Source organism: Odocoileus virginianus, chromosome 17 (genome assembly GCF_023699985.2).
Source record: "Odocoileus virginianus isolate 20LAN1187 ecotype Illinois chromosome 17, Ovbor_1.2, whole genome shotgun sequence".
Taxonomy (NCBI): domain Eukaryota; kingdom Metazoa; phylum Chordata; class Mammalia; order Artiodactyla; family Cervidae; genus Odocoileus; species Odocoileus virginianus.
The window spans coordinates 19,253,149-19,279,239 of record NC_069690.1 but is presented as its reverse complement, the minus strand read 5'-3'; the positions used below and the strand labels follow the sequence as shown (position 1 = coordinate 19,279,239).

General features: G+C 47.7%; 1 protein-coding gene and 1 long non-coding RNA gene across 3 annotated transcripts; one reads left to right on the top strand and one right to left on the bottom strand.

Annotated features, from left to right (window-relative positions):
• Positions 1–1,877: 1,877 nt before the first annotated feature.
• On the bottom strand, positions 1,878–15,989 carry PIPOX (pipecolic acid and sarcosine oxidase). Of its 2 annotated transcripts, XM_020911768.2 has the most exons (8): positions 15,773–15,989; positions 13,884–14,032; positions 6,132–6,345; positions 5,666–5,848; positions 4,985–5,137; positions 4,441–4,599; positions 3,779–3,854; positions 1,878–3,486 (listed from the first exon to the last, which is right to left on the bottom strand). In XM_020911768.2, the coding sequence occupies exons 1-8, from the start codon at positions 15,884–15,886 to the stop codon at positions 3,356–3,358; spliced, it is 1,179 nt and encodes a 392-aa protein (XP_020767427.2). In that variant the 5' UTR covers positions 15,887–15,989; the 3' UTR covers positions 1,878–3,355. The 2 variants fall into 2 exon arrangements, with proteins under 2 accessions (XP_020767427.2, XP_070334874.1); XM_070478773.1 differs by lacking the exon at positions 4,985–5,137.
• LOC110149376 (uncharacterized) lies at positions 15,927–18,685 on the top strand. The gene is made up of 3 exons (XR_002317449.2): positions 15,927–16,007; positions 16,262–16,405; positions 18,372–18,685. It is a non-coding gene; the product is annotated as an uncharacterized lncRNA (long non-coding RNA).
• Positions 18,686–26,091: the final 7,406 nt, after the last annotated feature.

Sequence of the window (26,091 nt, the reverse complement as noted above, 5' to 3'; positions counted from 1 at the left end):
GCAGCTGGCTGGGGGAGGAGGGTGGCACTGGGAGAAGCAGAGGCAGAGGGAGTGGAGGGCAGCCGTGGAACGAGAGGGAGGGAGAGAGCCCAGCATCCTTTCTCCCCAGCTTTGCTGGCTGGGGAGCTGGCAGCATCTTACCCTGATCCCTGCCTGTACCTCATTTCTCTCTTAGTAATAACACAGTACCTTGTTTTACAATTCACCACGTGCTCTTACAGACATCCTGGTATCTGCCTGGCGCACTCCTCCTCCAAGTCTGCTCAATGAGTCTCACCCTGACCATCATCCAAAAAGGCAACCCTTACCCCAGCATTCTCTGTCTTCCCCACTCTGCTGTGTTCTTCCCCCAACACACTTGTCACCCTCTAATGTACAATATAATTTATTTATCCGGTTATTTACATGGGCTTTCCAGGTGGCTCAGTGGTAAAAGAATCCGCCTGCCAATGCAGGAGACGTAAGAGACGTAGGTTCGATCCCTGGCTGGGGAAGATCCCCTGGAGAAGGAAATGGCAACCCACTCCCGTATCCTTGCCTAGAACATTCAGTGGACAGAAGAGCCTGGATGGCTACAGTCCATGGAGTCGCAAAGAGTTGGACATGACTCAGCGCAAGTACAAGCACACAAGCATTAGCTACACGTCTTCTCCTCACTGGGCTGTAAACACCATAGGAGTGAGGTTGTCACTCATAGATACATCCACCATGCCTAGCACAGTGCATGGCACAGAACAGAAGCCACAAATATTTGTGTGTTGAATGAATGACCTTATTTTATCCTCACACACTCCTGTAGAGTTGGTCAGAACTATTATCCCCTTTAAAAATTTTTATTTATTATCTTTGTTTTTGTTGTGCTGGGTCTTCATTGCTGTGTGAAGGAAGTTGTGGTGAGTGGGGGCTACTCTCTGTTGTGGTGCATGGAGGTCTCCTGACAGTGGTTTCTCTTGTTGCAGAGCGCATGTTCCTGGCACACAGGCTTCAGTAGTTGCAGCACTTGGGTTCTAGAGCACGGGCTTAGTAGTCGTGGCACACAGGCTTAGTCGCCTCCATGGCATGCAGAATCTTCCTGGACCAGGGATCAAACCCTTGTCCCCTGCATTGGCAGATAGATTCTCATCCACGGGACCACCAGGGAAGTCCCCCACTTTTTAAAATTGTGGTAAAATATACATAACATACAATATACCATATTAACCATTTTTTTAAAGTATTTATTTGGCTGCATCAGGTCTTAGTTGAGGCATGCAGAATCTGTTAGTTGCAGCATGCAAACTCTTAGTTTGGCAAGCAGGATCTAGTTCCCTGACCAAGGATCAAAACCAGGCCCCCTGCATTGGGAGCTTGGAGTCTTAGCCACTGGACCACTAGGGAAGTCCCCCATCTTAACCATGTTAAGTATACAGTTGAGTGGCATTTAAATATGTTCACAGTCTTCTACAACCATCACCATCATCCATCTCCAGAACTTTTTCATCTTCCCAAACTGAAGCTCTGTGCCCATTAAACAATAACTCCTTATTCCTCTCTCCAGCCCCTGGCAACCACCATTCCACCTTTTGTTTCTGTTAATTTGACTACTTTAAGTAGTTCACAAGCCTCCCAAGAGGTACTAGTGGTAAAGAACCCATGTGCCAATGCAGGAGACACAAGAGACGCCAGTTTGATCTCTGGGTTGAGAAGATCCCCTAAAGGAGGGCATGGCAACCCACTCCAGTATTCTTGCGTGGACAATCCCATGGACGGTGGAGCCTGGAGGGCTACAGTCCATAGGGTCGCAAAGAGTCAGACACGGCTGAAGTGACTGAGCACGCACACACACGCGCGGGCCTACACACACACACGTAGCTCGAACAAGTGGAATCACATGCTACTTGTCCTTTTATGTCTGGATTATTTTATTCAGCATTATGTCTTCAAGGTTGATCCACGAGATGTAATAGCATTCCCATTTTACAGATGTGATTATCGTCCCCTCCTTTACAGAGGCGTGGTTCAGGGAACCAAGCTGAGTACCCAAAAAGCAGGGTTGGAATGGTGTTGACAGAACTGGCTAGCTTTTATAATTCCCAGGAGAAATCAGAATTAATCCATGTGCCCAGGCCTATAGGGCAATTGAAGAGTACTTTCCTCTGTGTTGTTTTTCCTTTGAGAATATTTTTACTCTTATTCTCATTCCCCACTCCTCCCCCCTCAGGGATTCCTCTGAACATTTCCACCCCACCCAGTCCCAGTTTTTTTTGTTTTTTTTTTCTCCCCAGAGCACTTTAACTCCTATTCTTTTGGGTCCAAGGGGCCCTTGTCTGAAGATCCTCCTGCTTTGGTTTCATCTGAATGCGCTCAGCCTTGCTTGGGTCTCTGTTTACACCTCTCACCCCCCCCCCACCCCCACCCCCACCCTGGGGCAGTTATGAGCCTGTTTCCTTCCAAAGCAATTAGTGCAAGGAGGCCAGCCGACTCGGTGTTAATGCCGTTTCATTAAGTGGGAGCAATCCTAATGATAATAAAATGGCACATTTAACATTCAAACATTGAACAGGGTTTCTGAGCGAGTGTGTCTCTCTCTTCCTTTCTGGTAGAACAGCTCCATCTTCATAAAGACCTGACAATACACCTTAATGAGAGACTGGGGAGCTGAGCGTCTTTATGAGAGGAGGAGAACCAGACAAAGAATCCAGAGAAAGAGGGTGCGGTGCGTTGAGGGGATAAAGACCCTGAGGAGTCCTGGGGTAATGGATTCTGTGGTGCTAATTCAGACAATTAAATTCTGTAAGAAATAAGGTCACATGGAAAATAAAGCCCACCACAGGCTTTCATGCAAGGCAGTCATTTACTTATCTGTTTGTTCAACACATTTTTTTTTCAACAAACATTTACTGTGCACCCACGATGAGCCACATTTTGTGGGGGTTCATGATAGAGGATGGCTCTAGTTTTATGAAAAGGAACTCCAAGGGCATGAATGGTCTACAGACCATCTTGTTTACCCTCCCCTAGGCAACTTCCGTCAGATCTATCCAAAATTCAGCAAATTCTCCAGTGAGGAGAATTTTAACAGTTGCCTTGGTCTCCTGAGCCGGTACTTATGCCCCTTCCTTACTGAGACATCAACCTCCAAGGCCCTTGCCACTCTGTGATTATAGAATATCTGATTGAACTAAAGCAAAAAAGTGGTGTGTGATTGGGGAGCTGGCCAGAGAAAGAAGGTACATTCAATCAGCTGGTGTTTATGGGGGACTGAAGAGAGGCAGGAGAAAAGGATAACCTCCCACAGCCACTTTCTTCCTCTTAGATGTCTTTCCCAGCTTTATTTCCAACTCCTGGGCACAGAAGGGAAGCTGCTGGCCAGGGGTCAAAGGTGGGCTTTGCGCAGGTTGGGAAAGCGGCTGATTCGAAAAGGTGTTAAGTCATAGGATGGCGTTAATTTCATGCTTAATTCGTACAGGATCTTCCCCACAACGGGGGACAACTTGAAACCATGCCCTAGGGAAAGAGAACAAGTGGTCAGACATCCTCATACACAGGGGCTGGGCTCCCTGGAAGTCCCCTACATGGTCCCCAGATAGGGCTAACCTTCCCACCGGTCGCACCCCAAAGGCAGAAGTTGCCTCCCACCATGAGCACCCCTTATTCTCTGATAGCCCCACTCAGCCCCCTTATACACTCACAATCTGGACTTTGGCCCTTCTCTATCAGCTTAAAGCATGAAAAACACCATTCTGTCTGGCCCTGAGGTCAGCTTTAAGGCACCCCATCTTCCCTCGCTCAGGCTCACCAGAGAATCCAGCACCAATGACAATGTTGTCGTACTTTGGGTGTCTGTCAAGAACGAAGTGCCCATCAGGGGTGTTCTAGAAAGAAACAATCACACCTGTGTCCTTTGAGAATAGAGGAAGGAAGAAGAGCTGCAGGCTCAGAAGGGAGGAGACTAGGCTGGATTTCTTTCCAGAAAGAATGGGAACAGGACCCAGGCGTGCTTTCTGCATGCCAGTGCCCTGGGGTATGCCTATCTTTCTCATTTGTCCATCTGTCTCTTCTCTACAGAGCTATGAACACAGTAGGTGCTCAGTTAATGTATGTAAACTAACTTCAGCCAAGATGCCTCGGGCCCTGGTGACATCTGTCTCTTCTCTTTGTCCCCAAGGCCTGCTCAACTAGAACATCTTGCCAAAAACTCTTTTAGAGTTCTTCTGGGAAACATAGTGAAGGACTGCCAGACATAAGCCTAGTTTCCTAATGAAAAGGAATATGAATAACCTCTAATGGGCCCTCTCGGCTAGAGGTGAGCCGACCCTCAGAAATGAGCTCATTTGTTTCAAGTCACATTCTATGTCAGGGGTCAGGCGGAGTCTGGCCCAAGCCGCGCAAGGCCGGTCTGCCCCATCACCCTGCTCCCAGGGCCGCGGGAGGACCTGGCCCAGCTGCTCACATACTTACCGTGTACATGCAGTGCTCCATCACAGCAGGCTCAGGCTGCAGGTCAGGTAAGTGATCTCTGACAAAACTGCTCAGGATGTGGACATCCTGGATGTCTGAGAAAGCTGCCGGGCAGTCCCGCTCCTCGGGATCTGCATTGTTGCCGTGGTGATAGCAGACCTGGCTCCCAATCAGAGTGATGTGAGCTGGGAGGGCCGGCTTCTTGCACGCCACCCCCAGCCCGGCAGGAGATGGGGGGCAGATTGTACACAAGAGGCACCCCAGCCATCACCCCAGCCTTCCCCAGTCCTGTCAGATGCTTTTTGTTGCCACACAAGGTTGCCTAGATGTCTGTTCCCCCGCTAACCCTCTGTTTGCAAAGGAAAGGCTCCCATTGCTGGGCCCCAGGACAGCTGGGAGTCTTGTGTGGCACATGCTGGAATAGTGAAGTCAGTTCCTGCTGCTGCTCACTGGGGTCTGAGGGAGCTCATTGAGAGGGAATTTAGGGTAGCCGCCCCAGATCTGCATGGGCCACTGTTAGCCTGCTCTGGACCTCTCCCCTCACCTTCATCAGCCCTGGGTACTCTCTGGAGGGCAGCCCGTAGAAGTAGTGAGGAGCCAGGCTGGAGCCCAAGGCTATGAAACAAGGAAAGGCCTGGGACACGCTGTAGCTTCCAGGAACCTTCTCTTGCCAGTAACACACGTTGATCCGCAGGGTCTTGGAGCAGGAACAGAAAGTGGGAAATGAAAAGGAGAGCATTCTGGGGTCCTGCAGCTCTTTAATATAAGCCCAGATGCCCTGCTCATCTCACCCATCTTTGTTTCACTCAGTACTCGTGTCATTTACATGTTATATTATGTTATGTGCATGCGTGCTAAGTTGTTTAGGATTCTCTGTCCATGGGATTTTCCAGGCAAGAAAATGGAGTGGGTTGCCATTTTCTTCCCTAGGGAATCTTCCTGACCCAGGGATCAAACCCACATCTCCGAAGTCTCTTGCATTGGTAGGCTGATTCTTTACCACTGCGCCACCTGGTAAGTCCCACGACCTTTATATATATCATTTAATTTAATTCTCCGACAGCCCTAGTCCCCATTTTACAGGCTATAAAATTGAGGTTCAGTGAAGTGAATGAACTCGCCCAAAGTCATCCAGTAACAAGTGGCAGGTGGAAGATTCAAGCTCAAGTCCCTCTAGGTCCAACTTGTCTTAAGCACGACCTCCCAGGCTTCCAGTTCCCCTTACCTGGAGAGGTAGCTCAGCTCCCAAGGGACGGAGGAGCCGGTTGGTCCAAGGACCTGCCGTGATGATCAAGCTCTTGGCTTGGTAGCTACTGGAGGTAGTTTTCACCATGACTGGTAGCCCTGGTTTTATCTCCACTACCTTCTCTCCATCATGCACTATGCCACCTAGCTGTTGAATTGCATCCTGAAAGGGCAGGAACAGGGAAAGAAGAATCAGTTTTATATGTGGCTCACCCTCGTGGACAAAGAATCCTTCACTGAGAGCAGAAAAGAGAGGGCAGACTCTAGACCTCCACACCCATATTGTCCAGGTCTAATAGGGTATCTAAAATCTCCCTGCCCCAACAGTTAAGACTAGAACCAGCCGGGCAAAGGCTCTCATCCAGCCGGGGGTCAGAGGATGGCTGATGGGGACTGAGGATGCCCCGAGCAGGAGCTGCGTGGCCCCTAGCGATACACCATGTCACCTGGAGGGCTCTGAGCGCCTTGTTGGCATAGAGAACTCCTCCGGACGCCTCCAAGAGCCCCACTTCTCCCCTGGCCAACCGAATATTGGGGAAACGTTGCTTCAGTTCCTCAGATGAAAGACACTGGTGCTCCACTCCCTGCCTCGACAAAGTAGCCTGAGTTATCTTTAATTCTGGATTCTCCTTCATTCCCAGCATCAGTAGTCCAGTCTGCCTGTTAAAAAGAAAAAAAGACCCCTATGTGAGAGTTTGTGTCTGGGCCCTTCCTTCTCTGTCATTCTTCAGCAAGGGTCCGGGCCAGGCATCAAGGGAAGTCCTGGCCTCACATTCAGAAAACAGGCAGAGACATCTCTGTTCTGTTGTAAGAGTCCCAGTGTTGTTGAGCTGGTATCCAGCCCATCCCTCAGTCTGCCCTTGGCTGTCACTATTGGTTTGCTTGTCCCTCCATCTTCCCTCCTTGGATCCACCCTGCCCTTGAGGACAGAGATCCTAAGTCCTCTTTTATCACCACACCTAGAAAGTGGTAAAGCTTGAAAGAATTTGATAAGATTTCTTCCCCTCCCTCCAGTTCCCTGACCCTACTCACTGTTTTGATCTCTGTTCTTCAGAGGTCAAGGGGACAACAGAGGATGATTGGATGGTATCACCGACTCAATGGACTTGAGTTTGAGCAAGCCCTGGGAGATGGTGAGGGACAGGGAAGCCTGGTGTGCTGCAGTCCATGGGGTCTCAAAGAGTTGGATACAACTGAGCGACTGAACAACAACTTTATCTCTTTTCCCTCTCCCAACCCCTTGCTGTTTCTTTTCCCCGTCCCTTTCTGCGGTGGATCATGTTTTACCCCTTCCTGTGTGTCTATCTCTTGGTTTCTTCTCATGCTGCCTGTTTTGTGGAAAGGGTCCTAAGTTGGGAGTTCTGGCTCTAGGTCTGGTCCTGGCATCCTCTCTGTGACCTTGCTGATTGCTCGCTGAGCCAACCCCTAGATTCCTCCTCTGAAATGCATGACTGTTGGACCATCAGAGGTTTCACATCAGAGAGGGTGTAGAAATGGCCTGGATCTTTTTTTTTTTTTTTGCTTGTCACAATACCTGGGGGTTGCCACTCACATTTGGTGGGCAGGGGCCAGGGATATTAAACCTGGAATGTTCAGGACAATCCCATCCAAATGCCAATAGTGCCCTCATGCAGAAACCCCAGTAGATAGCCTGTTAGGACTCCAGGAATCAATTCTGTGATTCGGTGATTTTGTTTCTCCCTGTACATCCCTGTATGCTTCTTACTCTGAGTGAAAGCGGTTTCTGTTCAATGCTTTCCACCTCTATGTCACCAGAGATCAGAGCTGCCTTTTTGTGGGAACTGATAAAAACAATAGAAGGGTCACTTTGGCCCTTGGGACCACTCCTGTAGTCCCTCTCAGTCCCAGCAGCCACAGTGACAAGCATCAGCCTGACACATCCCCCAGGTACTGTATATAAAGCTCGTAATAGCCTATAATGGAGTCTCATGGATATTACATGCTTCCAAATCCCACATTATCTGGTTGGGGGGATTAAAGAGAAGATTGGGAGGGGGTAGGGACACAGCAGGCCCTGGGGCCGGTGTCAGTACACAGAGCCTCGCAGCGTGCCCAATCCATTTGCCATGGCCCCCGCCTACTCAGCATCCACCACTGATGAGAAAGCGCTGAGTGCCTTTGCCTATTCAAAGCTCGGCAGAGGAAAGATGCTGTAGAAATCCCCACCTGTCAGCAGGCAGTCCTTTTCCTGTGGCCCCAGAAGGACTTGAGATTGGGTTTCAGGTAATGAAAACTCACCTAGTAAACTCCTTGGTCAACAAGAAAAGGAAGTCACCCAAGCATACGTTCTTGAGCCCTTGGTACCCCGTGAGGTTGTGGCTGGCTACAATTCTGCTTAAGTCCTGGCTTCATTCTCTCCTGAGCAGTCATAATATCAGATCCCTGACCCGGAAATTCCCGAGCAGCATATGTTAACCTCTGCCTGCAACGTACCAGCCTTGGTCTCTCGTATACTCTGAGATTTACTTTTCCTTCATTCTACCCTCCTCTTCTTCCTCCCTTCTTGCCTTCCTTTCTTCTTTCCTTCCTTCCTTCCTTGAAATAAGAACTCCTCTTACAGGAATGTACTGCACGGAGGAAATGAACTTGTGCCAAGACAACGGGCAAATCTGTCAAATTATGAAATGCTGAGTGATGTTCTAATTCCCAAGCTGTCCTGTGGTGGCTGAAGCAGGAGCACCCCATCCCTAGGAGTAATCAGCGGCTGATTCTGCCGGTGAATGTAATTGTGCCGATTGTAATCATTTTGCTCCGCTCTCTGCCCCTGTGGCATTTATTTCTTAGCTCAGATATTGATCTAACAGTGGGAAATTTTCCGTCTGAATTTGTGGTGCCGGACCCTCCCCTAGTCCGAAGATGCGTTTGGGAAATTCTCATTTTCCGTGGATCACAGCTGAGCTATTTGGCCCGAGGGAAACCATGCACTGCTGGAGAAATGCCTTGGATTGGAGAGAGATTTTTTGACCATTATGAGCAAATCGGAAATAAATGTAAAACACTGCCTGGAAATGCAAAGGCCTGTCATTATGGGAGATAGGTGAGAGTCTCCTGTGGGAAATGTTTAGAGAATTGGAAATCAGTCAATCAAAACCAGGATTGGAGAACGGGCTTTTTCTCCCCCAGTATGAAGATAGATGACTTCCACGGGCAGATTGAAAATCATTTAAGTGCTTATTTTCTTAATGGCTTTTCCTAGATCCCAATAAACAGTCTGCTCATTCTGCATCAATTTCTCACCCCCATGCTCTGGGCCTCCCTTTCGTCTTTTTCTGCTCGGATCCCCGCTACCAAGTTTGGGGAGGAAGAGGGTGAGAAGGGACAAAGATTTCACAGGCAAAAAAAAAAAAAAAAAAAAGACCAGGAAATGAGTAGTCAGGGCTGGTCTAGAAAGACAGCACCTTGAAGTGAGGCTGGGTGCAGGGAACCCTGAAAACAGTTCAGCTCCTAAGTCTCAGGACACCATCAACTGAGTGCTGAGAATTTGGTGCTAAACTGTGCCTTCCTCCCTACCCTAGCTGGATCCAGTGCTAGGAAGAGATTCCTCCCAGGAGCCTTGTTGACTTGTGTGTGTGTGTGTGTATTAGTTGCTCAGTCATGTCTGAATCTTTGTGACTCCATGGACTGTGACCTGTCAGGATCTGCCCATGGAATTCTCCAGGCAAGAATACTGGAATGGGTAGCCATTCCCTTCTCCAGGGGACCTTCCTGACCCAGGGATCAAACCTGGGTCTCCCCCATTGCAGACAGATTCTTTACTGTTTGGGCCACCAGCCAAGCCCTTGACTTCTCTGGGGCCCTATTAAAGCCTTAGACGTGATGGAGGGAGTTGGTGATGAGGGATTTTTACCAGTTTCTACAATAGGACAGGAGGCAGGATGGAGCTGGGAGGAACTGGGAGGGGCAGACAGCTCTCCCTGCTTCTGCCATCTCCCATTCCAAGCTCCCGCTTCCCCCTCTCCGGGTGGAAAGTGCCAGGCAAGCCAGCTCTGAGAGTCACCTTGGGGAAGGGACTCCGATAGGACTTGGTAACGGCTGCTGTCTTTGTTGGTTTTCGAGGAGCTCCTGGTGTTTCATCTTCAGCTCAGTGGGCCGAGGTGGAATTGGTTAACAAAGACTGCTCCAGGGAGGGGATGCGGCTGACAAGCCAGACACTTCGCAGACACAGGAAGCCGCAGCTGCGGAGGGGGCCACCAGGTTCTGCCAGCAGCTGTACTGCCTACGGCTGTGATCTTGTCTGATATTGTCAGCTAAGCAGGGGCAGCCCGGGTCAGGAGCTAGATAGTAGGACTCAAAGGGAGAAGGCGGGGGCAGGAAAGAGATGGGCCACAGAGCTGGGATTTGCTCTGGGTATCAGCATCTTGGCTGTACACATCACAAAAGACTCAGACCTTGTGATCTGACACATGTGTCATTGTCTGTTCCCGGAATATATGCAAATATCCGGAGCCCACCCATATTCAGTATGCCGCTGTCACTGGAAGCAGCAGAAAAGAATGAGAAGAATTGGACAACCACCTTAACTATCAACTCCTGAAGGCTTTTTTTTTAAATCATCATCAAATATCATTAAGTAAATATGTTTGTATCTATCAGTTCAATTATGATATTGTGCTGGTTCTTCAAGAAGAGCTTAGGAGAATAAGAACCACACAGCTGATGAATCATTTAGAAAATCAGAATTAGGAACAAAAGCTCAAGGAATTGGAATGGGAAGTATCTGTTCCGTGGCTCCGAGTAAAAGAACTAAATAAACTAGAGTGCCTGAGTAAATTAGGTTGGCCATAAGGAAGGAATTGTTAATAATAACAACACAATAATAAAACCTAGCACTATACAGAACTTTAAAGATTTTTCAAAGAACATTCACTTTACCCTTCATTTTCTGTTAAGTGGGGCTTCGAAGCATAGGGAGAGTCTTTCTGGGGGGAAAGCGGGGAGATAGTCTTTTAAGAGGGGCTAGGATATGTCCTGGGCCTCACACGTGGCTCACTGGTAAAGAATCTGCCTGCCAATGCAGGAGACCCAGGTTCGATCCCTGGGTCAGGAAGATCCCCTGGAGAAGGAAATGGCAACCTACTCCAATACTCTTGCCTGGGAAATCCCATGGACAGAGGAACCTAATGGGCTACAGTCTGTGGGGTCACAAAGAGTCAGACACGTCTGAGGAATTGAGCACATGCACACACACATAGCAGCCTTCTGACCTAGGATAATTGAGGCATAAACTTGTATGGAGACAAGAGATGGACAAGGGAACCAGTCTGTGGTATTTCCTAAATCAATCAATCTATCAGTTCAGTCGCTCGGTCATGTCTGATCTTTGTGACCCTATGGACTGCAGTACAACAGGCTTCCTTTCAACTCCCTGAGCTTCCTCAAACTCTTAACCTTTAAGTTGGTGATGCCATCCAACCATCTCATCCTCTGTCATCCCCTAAATCAGGAGCCAGCAAGATATGACCCAGGGGCTGTATCAGGTCTACCACCTGTCTTTTGCCTGTCCCACAGCCAAGTTGGTTTTTGTGTTTTTAAATGGTTGATGAAAAGCAAAAGAATATTTCATGAGATGAAAATTATGTGAAGTTTCAGTGTCCATAAATAAAGTTTTATTGGAACCCAGCCATGGCCATTTGTCTTCATTTATGGTGGCTCAGATGGTAGAGAATCAGCCTGAAATGTGGGAAACCCAGGTTCGATCCTGGATCGGGAAGATCCCCTGGAGAAGGGAATGGCAACCCACTCTGGTATTCTTGCCTGGAGAATTCCACGGACAGAGGAGCCTGGCAGACTACGTGGGGTCACAAAGAGTCGGGCAGCTCTTAGTGACTTTCATTTTAACTTTATTCGTGGCTGCTTTCACAATGGCAGAGTTGAGTAACTGGCAGAATTGAATTGCTGCAACAGAGACCATATGGCCTGCAATGCCTGTAAAACTTACTATATGGCCATTCACAGAAAGTTTGCCAAACTCTGCTCTAGACTAAAAGCTGAGTACTTCTGTGAATTGCACTACTGGTTAAGATCTTGACTGGTCAGTAGCAACCTTCTCATAACTTTGTGGGGAGAATTAAACGAGTTAACATGGATCAAGTACTTTTAGAACAACCTTAGTTTCCTTTTTACTTTTTTTCTGGCTGAATAGCATGCAAGATCTTCCCTGATGAGGAATCAAACCTGCGTCCCCTGCATTGGGAGTGCACAGACCACTGGACCCCCAGGGAAGTTCCAGCTTCTTATCATAAGTACTAAAACATGCAGTGATGATGATGATGATGGTGATTTGTCAGGTACCATTCTAAACCCTTTACATACTTATCCTCACAACAGACCCAGGAAATAGATATTATTACCCCTATTTTGCAGATGAGAAAACTGAGTCTCACAGGGTTAGACAGCTTGCTCCAAACCGCACAGCTAAAAATGTCAGAGTGAGCTGATATCTAGAGCCAGGCCTTCCTTAATCCAAAGCCCTTCCAAATTCCTGCCTTCCTGCCAAAGAGAAGGATTGTGAGATCATGAGTCTCCTATCCAAGGGTCCCTTTCCCTCTCTCCAGCAGCCCTTCCCCTTGACGTCCATGCTTCCTGCAATCCCATCTGCCTCCTCCTGCATTTCTTCCCCCCTTGCTCAATGGAGATAGGATACAGCTGACCCAGAATAACTGGAAGGAAATGCCATATGTTCAAAGGTGCTAGGCATAGTGCCAAGTATTTCGTAAGGGTCTCCTTTAATCCTCACACAGCCCTAGAAGAGAAAATGAGGTGCAGAGAGGTACAGGAACTTTTCCAAGGTCACACAGCTGGTAAGAGGTAGAGCACAAAGTCAAATTCAAGCCTGTCTGACTCCAGAGTTGTCTCCCCTCTGAAAGATTCCACTTTCCAAACATCTCTCAGTTGCCTCCTTGTCTTCTGGGATGAAGTGTGCCCTCCAAGGCCTCAGCAGGTCTTTCAGCACAAGATACTCAGCAGTATTCACAGATGGCTGACAGAGAGGGGGGTCCCTTTGCCAGGCCACCCCTCAGCAAGACATGCTCCTTTATTTGGGTGCTGGGTGCATTAGCTGCCTCTGGAATCAATCTGTAATTAGCTGCCCTAGCTGTATTTGCATAATGGATTTCACTTTGTTCTTAAGTTAATGGTGTTTTTGCAACAGAACAGTAACCTCTTGGTTCCTGGCCATTAAAATAACTGCCACCCTGTAGGGTAGAGCAGTGGTTCTGCAGGAAGTTCAGTTAAGAGCCATAGAGAAGGTGGGAGGATGATGCGATGGGTGGTAAAACTTCTCTTTGCCTCCTGGGTTGTCTGCCTTCTTCCCCATGAGTATTTGAAAGGTTGTGGTTGGGGGCGCGGATCTTAAGGGTCAGATAAGACATGGGAGCAACAGGGAAATAGCTGCAGGCTCCCTCCCTGGCAAGCAGTGCAGCCTGAGGAGCATCGCCATTTGTTCCTGTGGGAGGAGGTATGCAGAGAAAAGTGAAATGGATTTATATGGGTTATTCTGGGGGTGAGGACCCAGCATGAAGGGTTGTGATACTAGTCAGAATATAAAGAATCAAGCAAAGGGACTTCCCTGGTGGTCCAGTGGTTGAGAATCTGCCTTGCAATCCTGGGGACACGAGTTCGATCCCTGGTTGGGGAACTAAGATCCCACATGCCAGGGAGCAACTAAATCCATGCACCACAACTGCTGAGCCTGCGTGTCTCAACTAGAGAGTCCACGTGCCGCAACGAGCAACGCAAGATCCCGTATGATGCAACTAAGACCCAACACAGCCAAATAAATCATTAGTTCTTTAATTAAAAACAATCAAGCAGAGTTCTCCTCTATTTCAATCCCTGCCCCGATAGGGTTTCTGTCAGCTCCACGGAAATGTAGATACACACTCTAGCTCTGGGCATCTGCCCAATGTCTCTCCAGCAGCTTTCCCCAAACAACCTCTGTAAGCCTTGGACACATGGTCTGAACCCAGCCCTGGAACTCGGAGCCTGGCCGGAGCCAGCTGGACCTGTGGGGTGATCATGATGACAGCAAGCAGAATGCTTCCATGTGTCCAACACCTCCAAGACCCTGTGCGTCCCTCGTTGCACATCAAAAGTGTTCCTGGGAGCACTCCCTCTCATGGTAAAAGCACCCCCAGGTGCCAAGCCCCAGGGTTCAAAGAATTCTCCACCAACCCCACCTGTATAGTTGGGTTCCCGCCTCATGCTCCAACTGGGCCCATATGGGGTAACACTCAGCCATCATCTGGGTGTAGAAATCTTCCGGGTACGCCCTTCGGATGATCCGGCTCTGCCCATGGGAGCTTCCTCGGGAGTGCGGGAGAAAGAACTGGAGATGGAGAACAAGAGACAGCTGCAGCTGACACCCCTCCCCTTTAGGAGCCACCTCATCCTGTGCTGAATGAGGAGCACTTATTCTTCAAATATTTCTGTACAGTCTTCCTTTATGGACAAGTACTGACTTGGCTTCAGAAGAGAAGTTCTTCAGTAGCTCTAACTCATGCCTCCTTTTTGCTAACATCATTCACATCCCAAAGCCCCTCTGTGAGTTGGTCTTCAGGCATCCTGTTGGAACCTCCATTTAGACTCCTGGAGAAGTAGAATTAGAAAGACGCTTCGAGATCTTTCTAGTCTAGGCTCCTAATTTTGTGGACAAGGAAACTGATGCTGACTCTTTCTCTCTAGTTCAGATTGCTCAGGACAAGGGATCTGTCTTGGGATTTAACAAGAGATGGAGTGTTTCCTGTGAAGTTGGACAAGGAATCCCTCAGGCTTTGAGAAAACTGATCGAGAAATGAAAAAGGCTTCCAACCAATCCAGCTCATTACCAAGAAGAGTAAACCAAAAGCAGCCTGGATAGATGCAGGTAGAATGGGAGGGTAGAAACCTTGGGAAGGTGAGCTGGGTGGACCTGTTAGGGGAAGCACACTGATTGAAACTGCCCACCCTGGTCAGGCACCATCAGTAACCATTTGCATGTAGTTGTTTTATGACAGGAGGTCCTGATAAGGAATACGGAACTAATAAGCCACCACCAACCGGAAGAGTTCAGGAAAGGTTGAAAGAAGACACTGCGTGTCCGTCCACTTCCCAGAATCCCTCTCGCGAGCATCCACCTTGGCTGAGCGATGCGTGTGCCACCAGGGAAGACTCTGAATGAGAGTGACTGGCCAAAGACCACCTGGAAACTAATCCCATCACCATAAAACCCAAGACTGTGAGCCACGCGGCAGACAGTTCTCCTGGGTTCCCTTACCCTCCTGCTCTCCACCTGGGTGCCCTTCCCAATAAAATTTCTTGCTTTGTCAGCACATGTGTCTCCTCGGACTATTCTTTTCCGAGTGTTAGATAAGAGCCTGCTCTTTGGGCCCTGTAGGGGGCCTCCCCCTTCCTACAACAGACCTGCCCTGGGAAGGACCCTGTGGATATACAGGGCCTACCTGCATGTGCAGTGGCCAGTAGATTGCACTTCATGGAGTCACTTTTCTACAAGGAAAAAAAACAAATCCAAGTCTCATTCCCTGTGTATCAAACAAGGAGACTGCTATTATCCAGAGGTGACAGAAGAAAACAGAAGCCTCTGTTGGGTTGCAGGGTGAGGGGCCAGAAATATGCCAGGACGAATCCTACCTCCTAGGTGGGCTAATCAGCCTTAGACTCCAGGCAGAATTACCTGTACTTAAGGTTACGCAAAGAAGGACTGATTACTTTTCTGGGTCAGAGCAGCCATTTTGGCACAGAGGATCCTGGGTAGGTAGAAGGTAGAGAATGGGGCCTGGGACACTTCTTGGTCAAGGACAGGCTCTGGGAGGCAGCAAAAGGAGGAAATGTGCCTAGAAACCCAAAGCGGGTCTTAGGGAGGGTGGAACTGTCTTTGCATTGTCATGAAACACACCAGACAGCTAAGCTTCACACTGCACAGAATTTGTGATGACCAGGCCCTTTGATTTGTGATGATCAGGTCCTCAACCCCACTGCCTGCTGGCTCCAGAAAACCCTCTAGGGGTTGGGGGTGGGGGGAGAGAAAGGGTCCGTCCCTGAGGTCAGGAGTGCAGAGGGGACACAGTACCTGCTCCAGCAGAAGGACTTTCTTGCTGTGTTTGGCCAGGTGGTATGCTGTGAAGCAGCCCTGGATGCCTGCCCCGATCACAATGGCGTCATAGAGCTCCCTCTGAGCAGCCATCCTGCCTGCTGAATTAGCCCTATAGCCTCAGAGACCACAGAGACAGACCTCAGAGACCAGAGAGGGCTGGCGGAGGCAGGCTCCAGCCCCAAGGAGGAGGAGTAAAGCAAAGTCCAACCTGGTCAGCGTTCCCACAATCCCCTGGGCCCTGGCCTTCGCCCCACTCCTCCCAACCCCCAAAGCCTGGCACCGGGCTCAGCCCCCGCCTCCCCTGCAAAGCAGAGCTGGGGAGTCTAATTTGTGAGGTTTAGCCCGGCTCAGCTGCCAGCCTCACCCCTTGCATCCCTCTAGCTTTCTATTCTTGGCTCAATTATTGTCATGCAAATGGACTCCTTCCTATGCCACCTTCCTGTCTCATTACGATCTTTGTCTCAGGACTCCGGCCCTGGAATTTCAATGCCTTCTAGACCAAGCCGGGCACTGGGACTGCTGCCTCCCCCTGCTGTCTTCCCACTCTCCAGCCTGATTTCCTTTGGAGGCTCTAGAGGGCCCAGCTAAGAACTTGGCACTATGCCCAGGGTAAGACTCACCTCCCTGGTGGGTGGTGAGGTTAGGGGGTAGACGCAGGGGCCAATTGGGAGGGCAGGTTTGTGATTATGAAATTATTCTCAGTGTGTCTGACTTGCGTCTTTTAAAAAGGAGAAGGGGAAATGATCCTGAACAAGTGGAAAGGACAGAGTAAAAGGAGGAGCTTTCTCCAGAGACACAGAAGGGGACCAGGCACTAGCCTAGGACGTGACAGGCCCTGGAGTGAGGGCTCCCTCTGTGCCAGGCAGTATGCTAAATGCATTTGGGACACAGCCAGGCTGTGTAGGGCCTAATTCTTATACAATTCGGGAGGACTCTTGAAGAAAAGGAAAGGAAAAATTGTGGATACAAAATTAGTTGCTAAGACTTGGAAAAGATCGTGCAATTAAGGACCCCGTGGTTGAAGTTTCATTAACTTCACAGTGAATCAGCCTCTGCATGCATTATCTAGTTTAATCCTCACAGCCCTAGATGTAAATATTGATATTTTTATCCCCACTTTTGGCACATTAAAGATGGCCCCCACTTCTTGGTCACTCTTCCCATCACAGGCTCTGTGACAGCTTGACCAGCAGGATATAGAGGAAGTGACATGGGGACACTTTCTGGCCCAGGCCTTAAACGCAGCTTCTTGGATTCTCCATGTTAGTCCAACCGTCTTGTTGGAGAGACCACATGGAGAGGCCCTGAGACTACATGGAGAGACAGACATAAGAGTGAAGCAATCTTGGGACTTGCTTGCTGGCCTAGTGGTTAAGAATCCCCTTGCCAATTCAGGGGACACTGGTTTGATCCTTGGTCCAGGAAGATCCCACATGCCACAGAGCAACTAAGCCTGTAAGACACAGCTAGACACAGCCTGTAAGACACATGCTCTAGAGCCTGTGCTTCGCAATAAGAGAAGCCACCGCAATGAGAAGCCCGTGTACCACAACTAGAGAAAGCCCATGTGCAGCAACAAAGACCCAGTACAGCCAAAAACAAATAAATAGTTTCTTTAGAAAATAGTGAAGCAATCTTGAACCTTCCAGCCCACCCTAGCCACCAGCTAAATACCACTGAGTGACCCAATTAATGCCATGTGGAGCATAAGACTCATCTAGCCAAAACCCATCTGAATTCCTGACCTAAAAAATCATGAGATAGAATAAAACAGTTTTTTTTGTTGTTGTTGTTGTTTATTTATTTTGGGCTATGCCAGCTCTTCATTGCTGTGCTCAGGCCTTTCTGCAGTTGTGGTGAGTGGAGGCTCCTGTCTAATTGCCAGGTGGGGGCTTATTGTTCTTCTCTAAAAGGCACTGTGCTTCTCAAGAGGGCTCGAGGGTACTCAGGCTTTAGTAGCTGTGGCTTCCAGGCTCTAGAGCACAGACTCAAAAGTTGTGGTGTGTGGGCTTGTTTGCTCGGAGGCATACGGGATCCTGGATCAGGGATCAAGCCCATGTCTCCTGCACTGGCAGGCAAATTCTTTACCACTGAGCCACCAGGAAAGTCCAATAGTCGCTGTTTTTAGCCACTAAGATTTTGGGGAGTTTTTCATGCAGCTATAACTGAAATATCACTTTACAGACAAAGACATGAAGACTTACAGAGACTATCACTTGCCCAAAGCCTTGCACCTGGTGAACAGGGGCACTGAGAAGTGAACCTCGGTGTGTCTGGTACAGAACATGTGCTTTAAGCACTGTGCTATACCAACGAGCAGTCAGACTTGTAATGATGAGTCTGGTTTGAGTATTTTGTTGTTTCTCTCATGGCCATGCTACAAGCGGGAGAAAGTAATGGACCAGGACATCCTTGGGACCATAGGAAGGTGCCTCACCTTAGCAAAGAATCCTCCAGTGTGACCTCGGCGACTAGCTGTCCTTTCAGCCCAGGCTTCCTTTCCTAGGAAAATAGGGGCCCAGAGAGGGAGTGCCATACGACTGGCATTTTTTTCTTCTGAAAAAAATTTCTCTAGGATCCAGAAGTGACCTCAAGACTCTCCTACTCCTGACCCACACGGGACAAGCTAGCATCTACCTCACAATGTGACAGGTCCCTTAGGGAGTGGCAGACATAACTGAGAAAAATGGACTCTTTCAGTATGTAAAGTCTTGATATAAATACATAAGATCGGCCTTCAGATTTCTCTTGATAAGATGTCAGAGGAGATGAACAGTTTACGCAAAGGAAAAGCAGACAATAAATCCTAATGTGGAAGTGTGCCCAGTCTCACTGGCAATGAAAGAAATGGGAATTAAATAACTTCAAGGTACAATTATGTCCCTATTAAATGAGCAAAAATAAATAAAAATGATAAAATCTGACGTTGTCAGTGCCTCGGGGATGGAGAGAGAGTAGGGTGGCCACTCAGATTACTTGGGCTTCCTGGAGAGCACTGGGGCGGTAAAATGATTCAAACCTTCTGACCTAGAAATTGGACTTGAGGAACTGTACCCCAGGGAAATACTCAAGAGAAGAGAAAGGCATCTGTATGAAGACATTCCTTGTTGTGCTTTTATAATGTATATATATATAAAAAAAAAAAAAGGAGAGACTTCTCTGGCGGTCCAGTGGTTAAGACTCCACGTTTCCGCTGCAGGGGGCTTGGGTTCCATCCTTGATGAGGGAACTAAGATCCCATGTGCCATGAGGCCAAAAAAAAAAAAAGAAAGAAAGAAAGGAAAATTTCTTGAACTGAATAGCAATGAAAATACAACATACCAACTTAAAAAAATCAAATGGGAAAAGTAACAAATTAAAAAAAAATAATGGTGCACTGGGAAGACCCAGAGGAATCGGGTGGAGAGGGAGGTGGGAGGGGGGATCGGGATGGGGAATACATGTAAATCCATGGCTGATTCATGTCAATGTATGACAAAAACCACTACAATTTTGTAAAGTAATTAGCCTCCAACTAATAAAAATAAATGGAAAAATAAAAAATAAAATAAAATTGGAAATGGCCCAGCCACAGGGCATGGAGAAACAAACACTGGCACATCGACACAATAGATAGGATATTCAGAATGACAAGCAGACCTGTGTTATATGAAATTATACCGAGGAAGAGGCGCAGAACACAAATAGACACGCATGGATCACAACCACGAGTCTTGTGTGTGTGTATCAGAGATCTAGAGAGAATTTGGCGAAGGTAATTGAGCTTAATGCTCATTAATTTCCATATTCTATAAAAATTGCACTTCCATTCATAATTTGTAAAAGGATAAGGACAAATCCCTCGAGGAAACAGATGCTTCAGATCTCCCCGGTCACCAGTTCCAGGGCCTGGGGAGGTTCTTTCTCTGTTCTAATCTCAGTTTTCCTAGCCACCCCCCTCCCCTCCCCGCAACCCCGAACATTTCTCATTGTTCATCTACCCGGGAAGCTACAAAGCAGCTCTGTATCCCACCTCTCCTTTGTTAAATAGAATATAACTTCAGTAATAAAATAACAATTCTATCTCCCCATCCCTACTTCACAAGCCTGCCCTGGATTCCTGGACTCAAGCATTCTGCTTCTTGTTAAGAATTTCAAACGACTCCTCCGAAAGCAGACACTGGCCGTGGTCCAACCTTCAGATGAAAAGCACTCCGGCTTCTGAAGGCTTCCCCTCTCTCTTAGTGTTCCCTGTCCTTGTGGCCATCCTGATAGGGGCAAGTAGAGAGAAGCGAACCCCTCAAATTTCATTTTAACACCCATTCTGGATCGGAAGACCATTAAAGGGAGAGCCGGCGGCCCTACACCGCTGCTGTGTGTCAGCAATTGCTGCTGTGTCCTGGGGCAGAGCCGCCGAGGATGGAAGGCTGAGCTGCTCATCCCATGGTTTGATTGACACTTCGCAGACAGGGGTGGGAGAGGCAAGCCCGGGAAGCAGCAAGCTGTACAGTTCAGAAATAATGAGAGGACCGAATCGTGAGAGAGAGAGAGCATGGAATAAATAAGAGAGACCTAGGAGTTGAATGACGAGGGACAGGCTTCTGTTCTTTCCTCTGCACCTCTTTGCCAAGCAGCTAGAGCCTGGAGCAAGGAGACAGGCAGGCTGACCAGGGAGCAGCCCCCAGGGAACTCTCCTGCCAGCTGCTGGGGGTGTTTGGGGCAGAATGAGCAGAGGATGTCCATGTGAGAAAACCAAGAGCGCAGAGTTAGATCTGTTCACGGTCACCATGCACATTTCAGACCCATGGCATGTCTCAGCTTTCATCCCTCTCCTGCATCCCCAATCCCTTCGTCATCCATCTGCCTTCCTTCTCCTAGATTCCTGCATTAACCTCACAGCCAGTCTCTCCACCCCATTCTTGCCCCTGTTAATCTATCCTTCCATGTTCCTGCCAGAATCCTCTCTCTAAACAGCCACTCTGAACAGGTCACTCCTCTTCTGAAAATTCTTTAATAGTTGCCTGTTTTCTATTAGGATAAAATCGCGGCTTCTTAGCCTGGCACACAACGCGGTAGGCGTTCTGGCCTCTGCCCCTGCAGTTCCACCACGGTCCGTTCTCACTGTGCTCTTCAGGCCCTGGCAAGGCTGAGCTGAGAGAGGTTCCAGCACTCTCTGTGATGATTCCAAGTCCCCCACACACCCGCACACCAGCTCGGATGGCCTCTCTCCCACGGTCCCTTCCGACCCTGTCTACGTCTCCATGATGACAATGAGCAGAGAATATTTCAATTGTCTGCACATCTGCCTTCACCCTCAGCTCCCTAAAGAGAAGGGTCTTCTTTGATTGTCATTTTTTATAGGTAATACAGACACAGTGAACAACAATGAAAAAGTTCAAAAGAAAACACTACAAAAAGGAATTTTCCTTCCCATCCTATCCTCAGCCATTTCCTACTCCTCATTATAGGCAATACTCTTACTATTTTCTTTTGTATGCTTCCAGGGATGTTCTGTGGGTATACAGACATACTTACATGGTACATTCCTTTTTATTTTATTTTTTTTAATCTCAGAAGTAGCATACTATACCACACCTTGCTGTTTCCATTTCCTATATCTTGGCTCCCACCTGAGTCATCCTGGGGTGGTACATTCCTGCTGATGGCTACCTAGTATTCTCTGGTGTGGAGAAGGCATGTGGGATAGAAAAGCACCCACACATGTCTGTTGAATTGATGGTGGGTTTCTTTGCTCTTCCAGGCACCTTAGACATGTGGCTCTCTCAGTTCAGTTCAGTTCAGTCGCTCACTTGTGTCCAATTCTTTGCGACCCATGGACTGCAACAAGCCAGGCTTCCCTGTTGATCACCAACTCCCGGAGTTTGCTCAGACTCATGTCCGGTGAGTTGGTGATCCCATCCAACCACCTCATCTTCTGTCATCCCCTTCTCCTCCTGCCCTCAATCTTTCCCAGCATCAGGGTCTTTTCTAATGAGTCAATTTTTCGCATCAGGTGGCCAAAATATTGGAACTTCAGCTTCATCATCAGTCCTTCCAATGAATATTGAGGATTGATTTCCTTTAGGATCGACTGGTTTGATCTCTGGTGTTAGGTGTTTAGGGAGGTGAGAGGTCTGTTCTAGACTGGCCCAACAAGGTTTATCAAAGGCTGACAGTGTCTTCTGAGAGATGCTGAGCACAGTACCCTCCTTTAGGCCAGGAAGTAGGTTGTGGAATCCCTAGAGACCTTAACTTCTGCTTCCTGCCATGCCTTTGTTTTGTGTTTGTTGAATAGCAAATATTAGGGTCAACTCTGCTCCCTCAAGATATAAGAGTTGGATTGCTAGGCAGTCTCCAGGGGAGGGAGGAAATAAGGGAAGTCCTGGGAAATGAGGCTGAAACCTCTGAGACAATATTAAATCATCATTTAGCCTGAGCACTGGGGATCTACCTGTAAACGGATGCTCTCAGACCTCACTGGGACGAGAGGAAATGCAGTAAACATGAGGGAGGATTGGTTTTCATTGTCTTAAGGGAAAGCATCCTTGAAGATGAATGATGTTTCATTCATCTTGTTTCAAGGCCTTTCTATCCAAGCTCTATACAATTTGTTGTTGTTGTTGTTGTTATTTAGCTGCTCAGTCATGTCCAACTCTTTAGCGACCCCATGAACTGTAGCCTCCCAGGCTCCACTGTCCATGGGATTCTCCAGGCAAGAATACTGGAGTGGGTTGCCATTTCCTCTTCCAGGGGATCTTCCCAACCCAGGGATCGAACCAACATTTCCTGCATTGGTAGGCGTGTTCTATTGCACACTCGTCTGACTGTGGTGCCCTAAGATATACCCAAGTGTTCATTAAGCTGTCTTTACAGATGATGTATCTGAATGGGTATATTTCCACCGCAAGGGTTTTGGAGAAGGTTCAATTAAAGCTGAGCCGATGTTGAGGCAAATGACAAAGAGTGCTGAGAGGATTTCCCTGGTGGTTCAGTGGTTAAGAATCTGCCTGCCAATGCAGGAGACAAGGGTTCCATCCCTGGTCTGGGAAGATTCCACCTACTGAGGGGCAACTAAGCTCGTGTGCCACAACTATTGAAGCCCACGTGCCCTAGAGCCCATGCTCTGCAACAAGAGAAGCCACGGCAGTAAGCAGCACAGCTAGAAAAGGCCCACTTGCAGCAACGAAGACCCAACAAAGCCTAAATAAATAAAATGTAAAAGTTTAAAAAACAACAACAACCCAATGCTGCTCCTTGGACATGAGGGTATGTCTGGAATGGAGACTGTATGTGAACCCTCTGTCAGGAGACTCCCCTTCCTCTCTCTTTCATGTCTTTCCCATGCTTCATATCCTGGATATCAGGAAAACTCTGGAGTGGCGAGTTGCAGAGAGGAGTGAGAACTGAGGGCAGGAAAAGAAAAGTAGCTTTCACATGGCTTGGGCTGGCTTGACAGGTGACAAATAGCAACTAAAATTCAGTAGCATGCAGGAAGATTAACTCCAGGTGTTCAGCTCTCTGGTAGTCTCCAGTTTTCAAGTAGATTTTGTCTTCCCCTCTCCCACCTCTGCAGATGGTGCTGTCTGTTAGGGAAGGTCAATGAATAGGGGAGCTCAGGTCCTCTCCCACAATATACTACCAGATGTGGGCTCATAGAAGCACAACATTAGAGGGAAGTCTAAGGAAGGGAAGAGAAGCAGGATTCTGGAGAGCAACTTCTCAGTCATCATCAATCCCCATTTCTGCTTGTTGCCTCCAGACTGCCCCCCTGGAGCCAGTCTAGCCCATCTCCTGAGCAATAATGCCTGCAAGATTCATCTCTTACTCTGCTTTCTGTTCTATTTTTTAATATTTATTTATTTTTGGTTGTGTCGGGTCTTCGTTGTGGCACACAGGACCTTTTGGTGGGGTGCGCGCAGGCTCTGGTGTCCACAGGCTCAGCAGCACATGGGCTTTGTCGCCCCGTGGCATGTGGGATCTTAGATACCTGGCCAGGGATTAAACCTGCATCCTCTGCATCAGAAGGTGGATTCTTAACCACTGCACCAGCAGGAAAGTCCCTCTTACTCTGCTTTCTCACTGGTTCTTATTCTTCCATTCATTTATCTGTTTCTGCCTGGGCCTCCTTTCTTCCTTTGAGATCAAGAGTGAAAGAGAGGTTTGAGGGAAGGCCTTTGTGGACAGATGGTATGATACCAAGACCTGGCTGGAGGAGAGGTCTCGAGGCAGTGAAAGAGGAAAAGGGGACTAAGGGAGCCAGGGAATCTAGGGTACCAAAGCCACAGGGCTCCTCTGCTTCTTGTTGATGTTCCGTTGCTAAGTCGTGTCTGACTCTTTGCAACCCCATAGACTGCAGCACACCAGGCTTCCCTGTCCTTCACTGTCTCCCGGAGTTTGCTCAAACTCATCTCCATTGAGTTGGTGATGCCATTCAACCATCTCATCCTCTGTCACCCCCTTCTCCTCTTGCCCTCAATCTTTCCCAGCAGCAGGGTCTTTTGTAATGAGTCGGCTCAAAGTACTGGAGCTTCAGCTTCAGCATCAGTCCTTCCAATGAATACTCAGGACTGATTCTTGGTGGGAGGCTTTACGGAGTTTAGCCTGCCGAGGCTGGGAAGGAAGCTCTCAGTTGTAACCAGTTGCTCCTTTCTCATCTGGCTGCTGGTTTAAACAGGACTTTCATGCTTGGGATTTACTGGCTTCTTGAATCTGTGCATTAGTGTCTTTTACCAGTTCTGGAAACTGCTCAGTCATGATCTCTTAGATATTTGCTTCTGCTCTATTTGTTCTTTCTTTCTGGGATGTTAATTACACGTGTTAGGCCTCTATCCACTGTGTCTCTTATCTTCCCAAGTCCCTCCTTCCTTTTTTTTTTCTCTCTGTGCTGCATTCTGGGTAATTCTTCACTATTATCTTTTACTTTGCTAATATTCTGTTCTACTGCATCTAAGTTACTTTTAAATTAATGAGTGGCTTTTCAATTGTAGTTCCTATAGGTTTTTTCTTTTTTAGAAATTAAAAAAATTTCTATTAACTTTTTAAAATTAAAAAAAAATTTTCAAATTAAACTTTTTTATTCTGTATTGGGGTAGCCAATTAACAATGTTGTGGTTGTTTCAGGGGAACAGTGAAGGGACTCAGCCATACATATATGGTACCCATTCTCCCCCAAATCTCCCTCCCATCCATAGAATTTCTATTTTTTTAAATTCATTTTGACACCTTACACAATTTCTCATTCTTTGTAAATATTTTCAGGCTTATCTTTTACTTTTTTGACCATAGGAAGCATGATTTATTGTCTATATATATATATATATATTTTTTTTTTTTTTCCCCTTGGCCATGCCACACAGCTTGCAGGATCTTAGTTCCCCAACTAGGGACTGAACCTGGGCCCTCAGCAGTGAAAGTACAGAGTCCTAACCACTGGACCGCCAGGAAATTCCCTATAGTCTACATCTGATCATGCTAATTGTGAAGCCTCAGCTGTTTCTCCTTTGTCCCATGTTTCTGTGATTCTCACTCATGAAGCCTTATTTTCTTGGAGGCTCAGCTCTTTAACTAAGTTCTGGTAACTGCACTTGAACAAATGATTATTTATCATACATTGCTCCAAATAAATAGGAATCATTTGAGTATAAAGGAGCCTTTCTCTAGAGAAGAGCGTGCTTACTTCTGCCAGGCATCAGAGGCACCACCAGTCCTGAGCTATCTAAACAAGTTCTGGTCCGAGTTTCCCTGGGTCACCTGGGCAATGTGGCAATGTAAGCCTAGCCTGGGGAATTTAGTCCACTCTTACATTGATGATGAAGCCACTCAGAGTCTCAATGTATTGGGAAAATAATCTTCTATTAGATTCTCCACTATGTGTAGGCACTGAGCATGGACTTCTAACTCCCTCCCTCTTCCAAGCAATTGAAATGAAAGTTTAGCTTTGTTAGGACTGTTGAGCTCTTTCAGAGAAAATTGGTTTCTATGCTCTGGTTTTCTCTTCCATGTTGGCCCATTAATTCCTTACTACTTAATCAATTCTTTGGGTCTTTTAAGGTGTTTATGATATTTTATCTAGCATTTTTAGTTGCCTTTACTGGGATAGTTAGTCCAAATAACTCAGCCTGCCATAACAGGCTTCAAGCCTCAGCTGCAATCAGATTGTTGTTGTTGTTTAGTCACTAAGTCGTGTCTGAATCTTTTGCAACCCCCTTGACTGTGTCCCTCCAGGCTCCTCTGTCCATGAGATTTTCTAGGCAAGAACACTGGAGTGGGTTGCCATTTCCATCTCCAGGGGATCTTCCCCGACCCAGGGATCGAAC

Bases quoted from the DNA above. Each gene is read 5' to 3' on its own strand.
- PIPOX (XM_020911768.2), bottom strand. From the start codon at position 15,886: ATGGCTGCTCAGAGGGAGCTCTATGACGCCATTGTGATCGGGGCAGGC. The intron at 6,346-13,883 runs GTGGGGTTGGTG...TCTTTTTAACAG, and splicing joins GCGGGAACCCAACTATACAG to GCAGACTGGACTACTGATGC. The intron at 4,600-4,984 runs GTGAGGGGAGAG...ATTGGGAGCCAG, and splicing joins AGTACCCAGGGCTGATGAAG to GTCTGCTATCACCACGGCAA.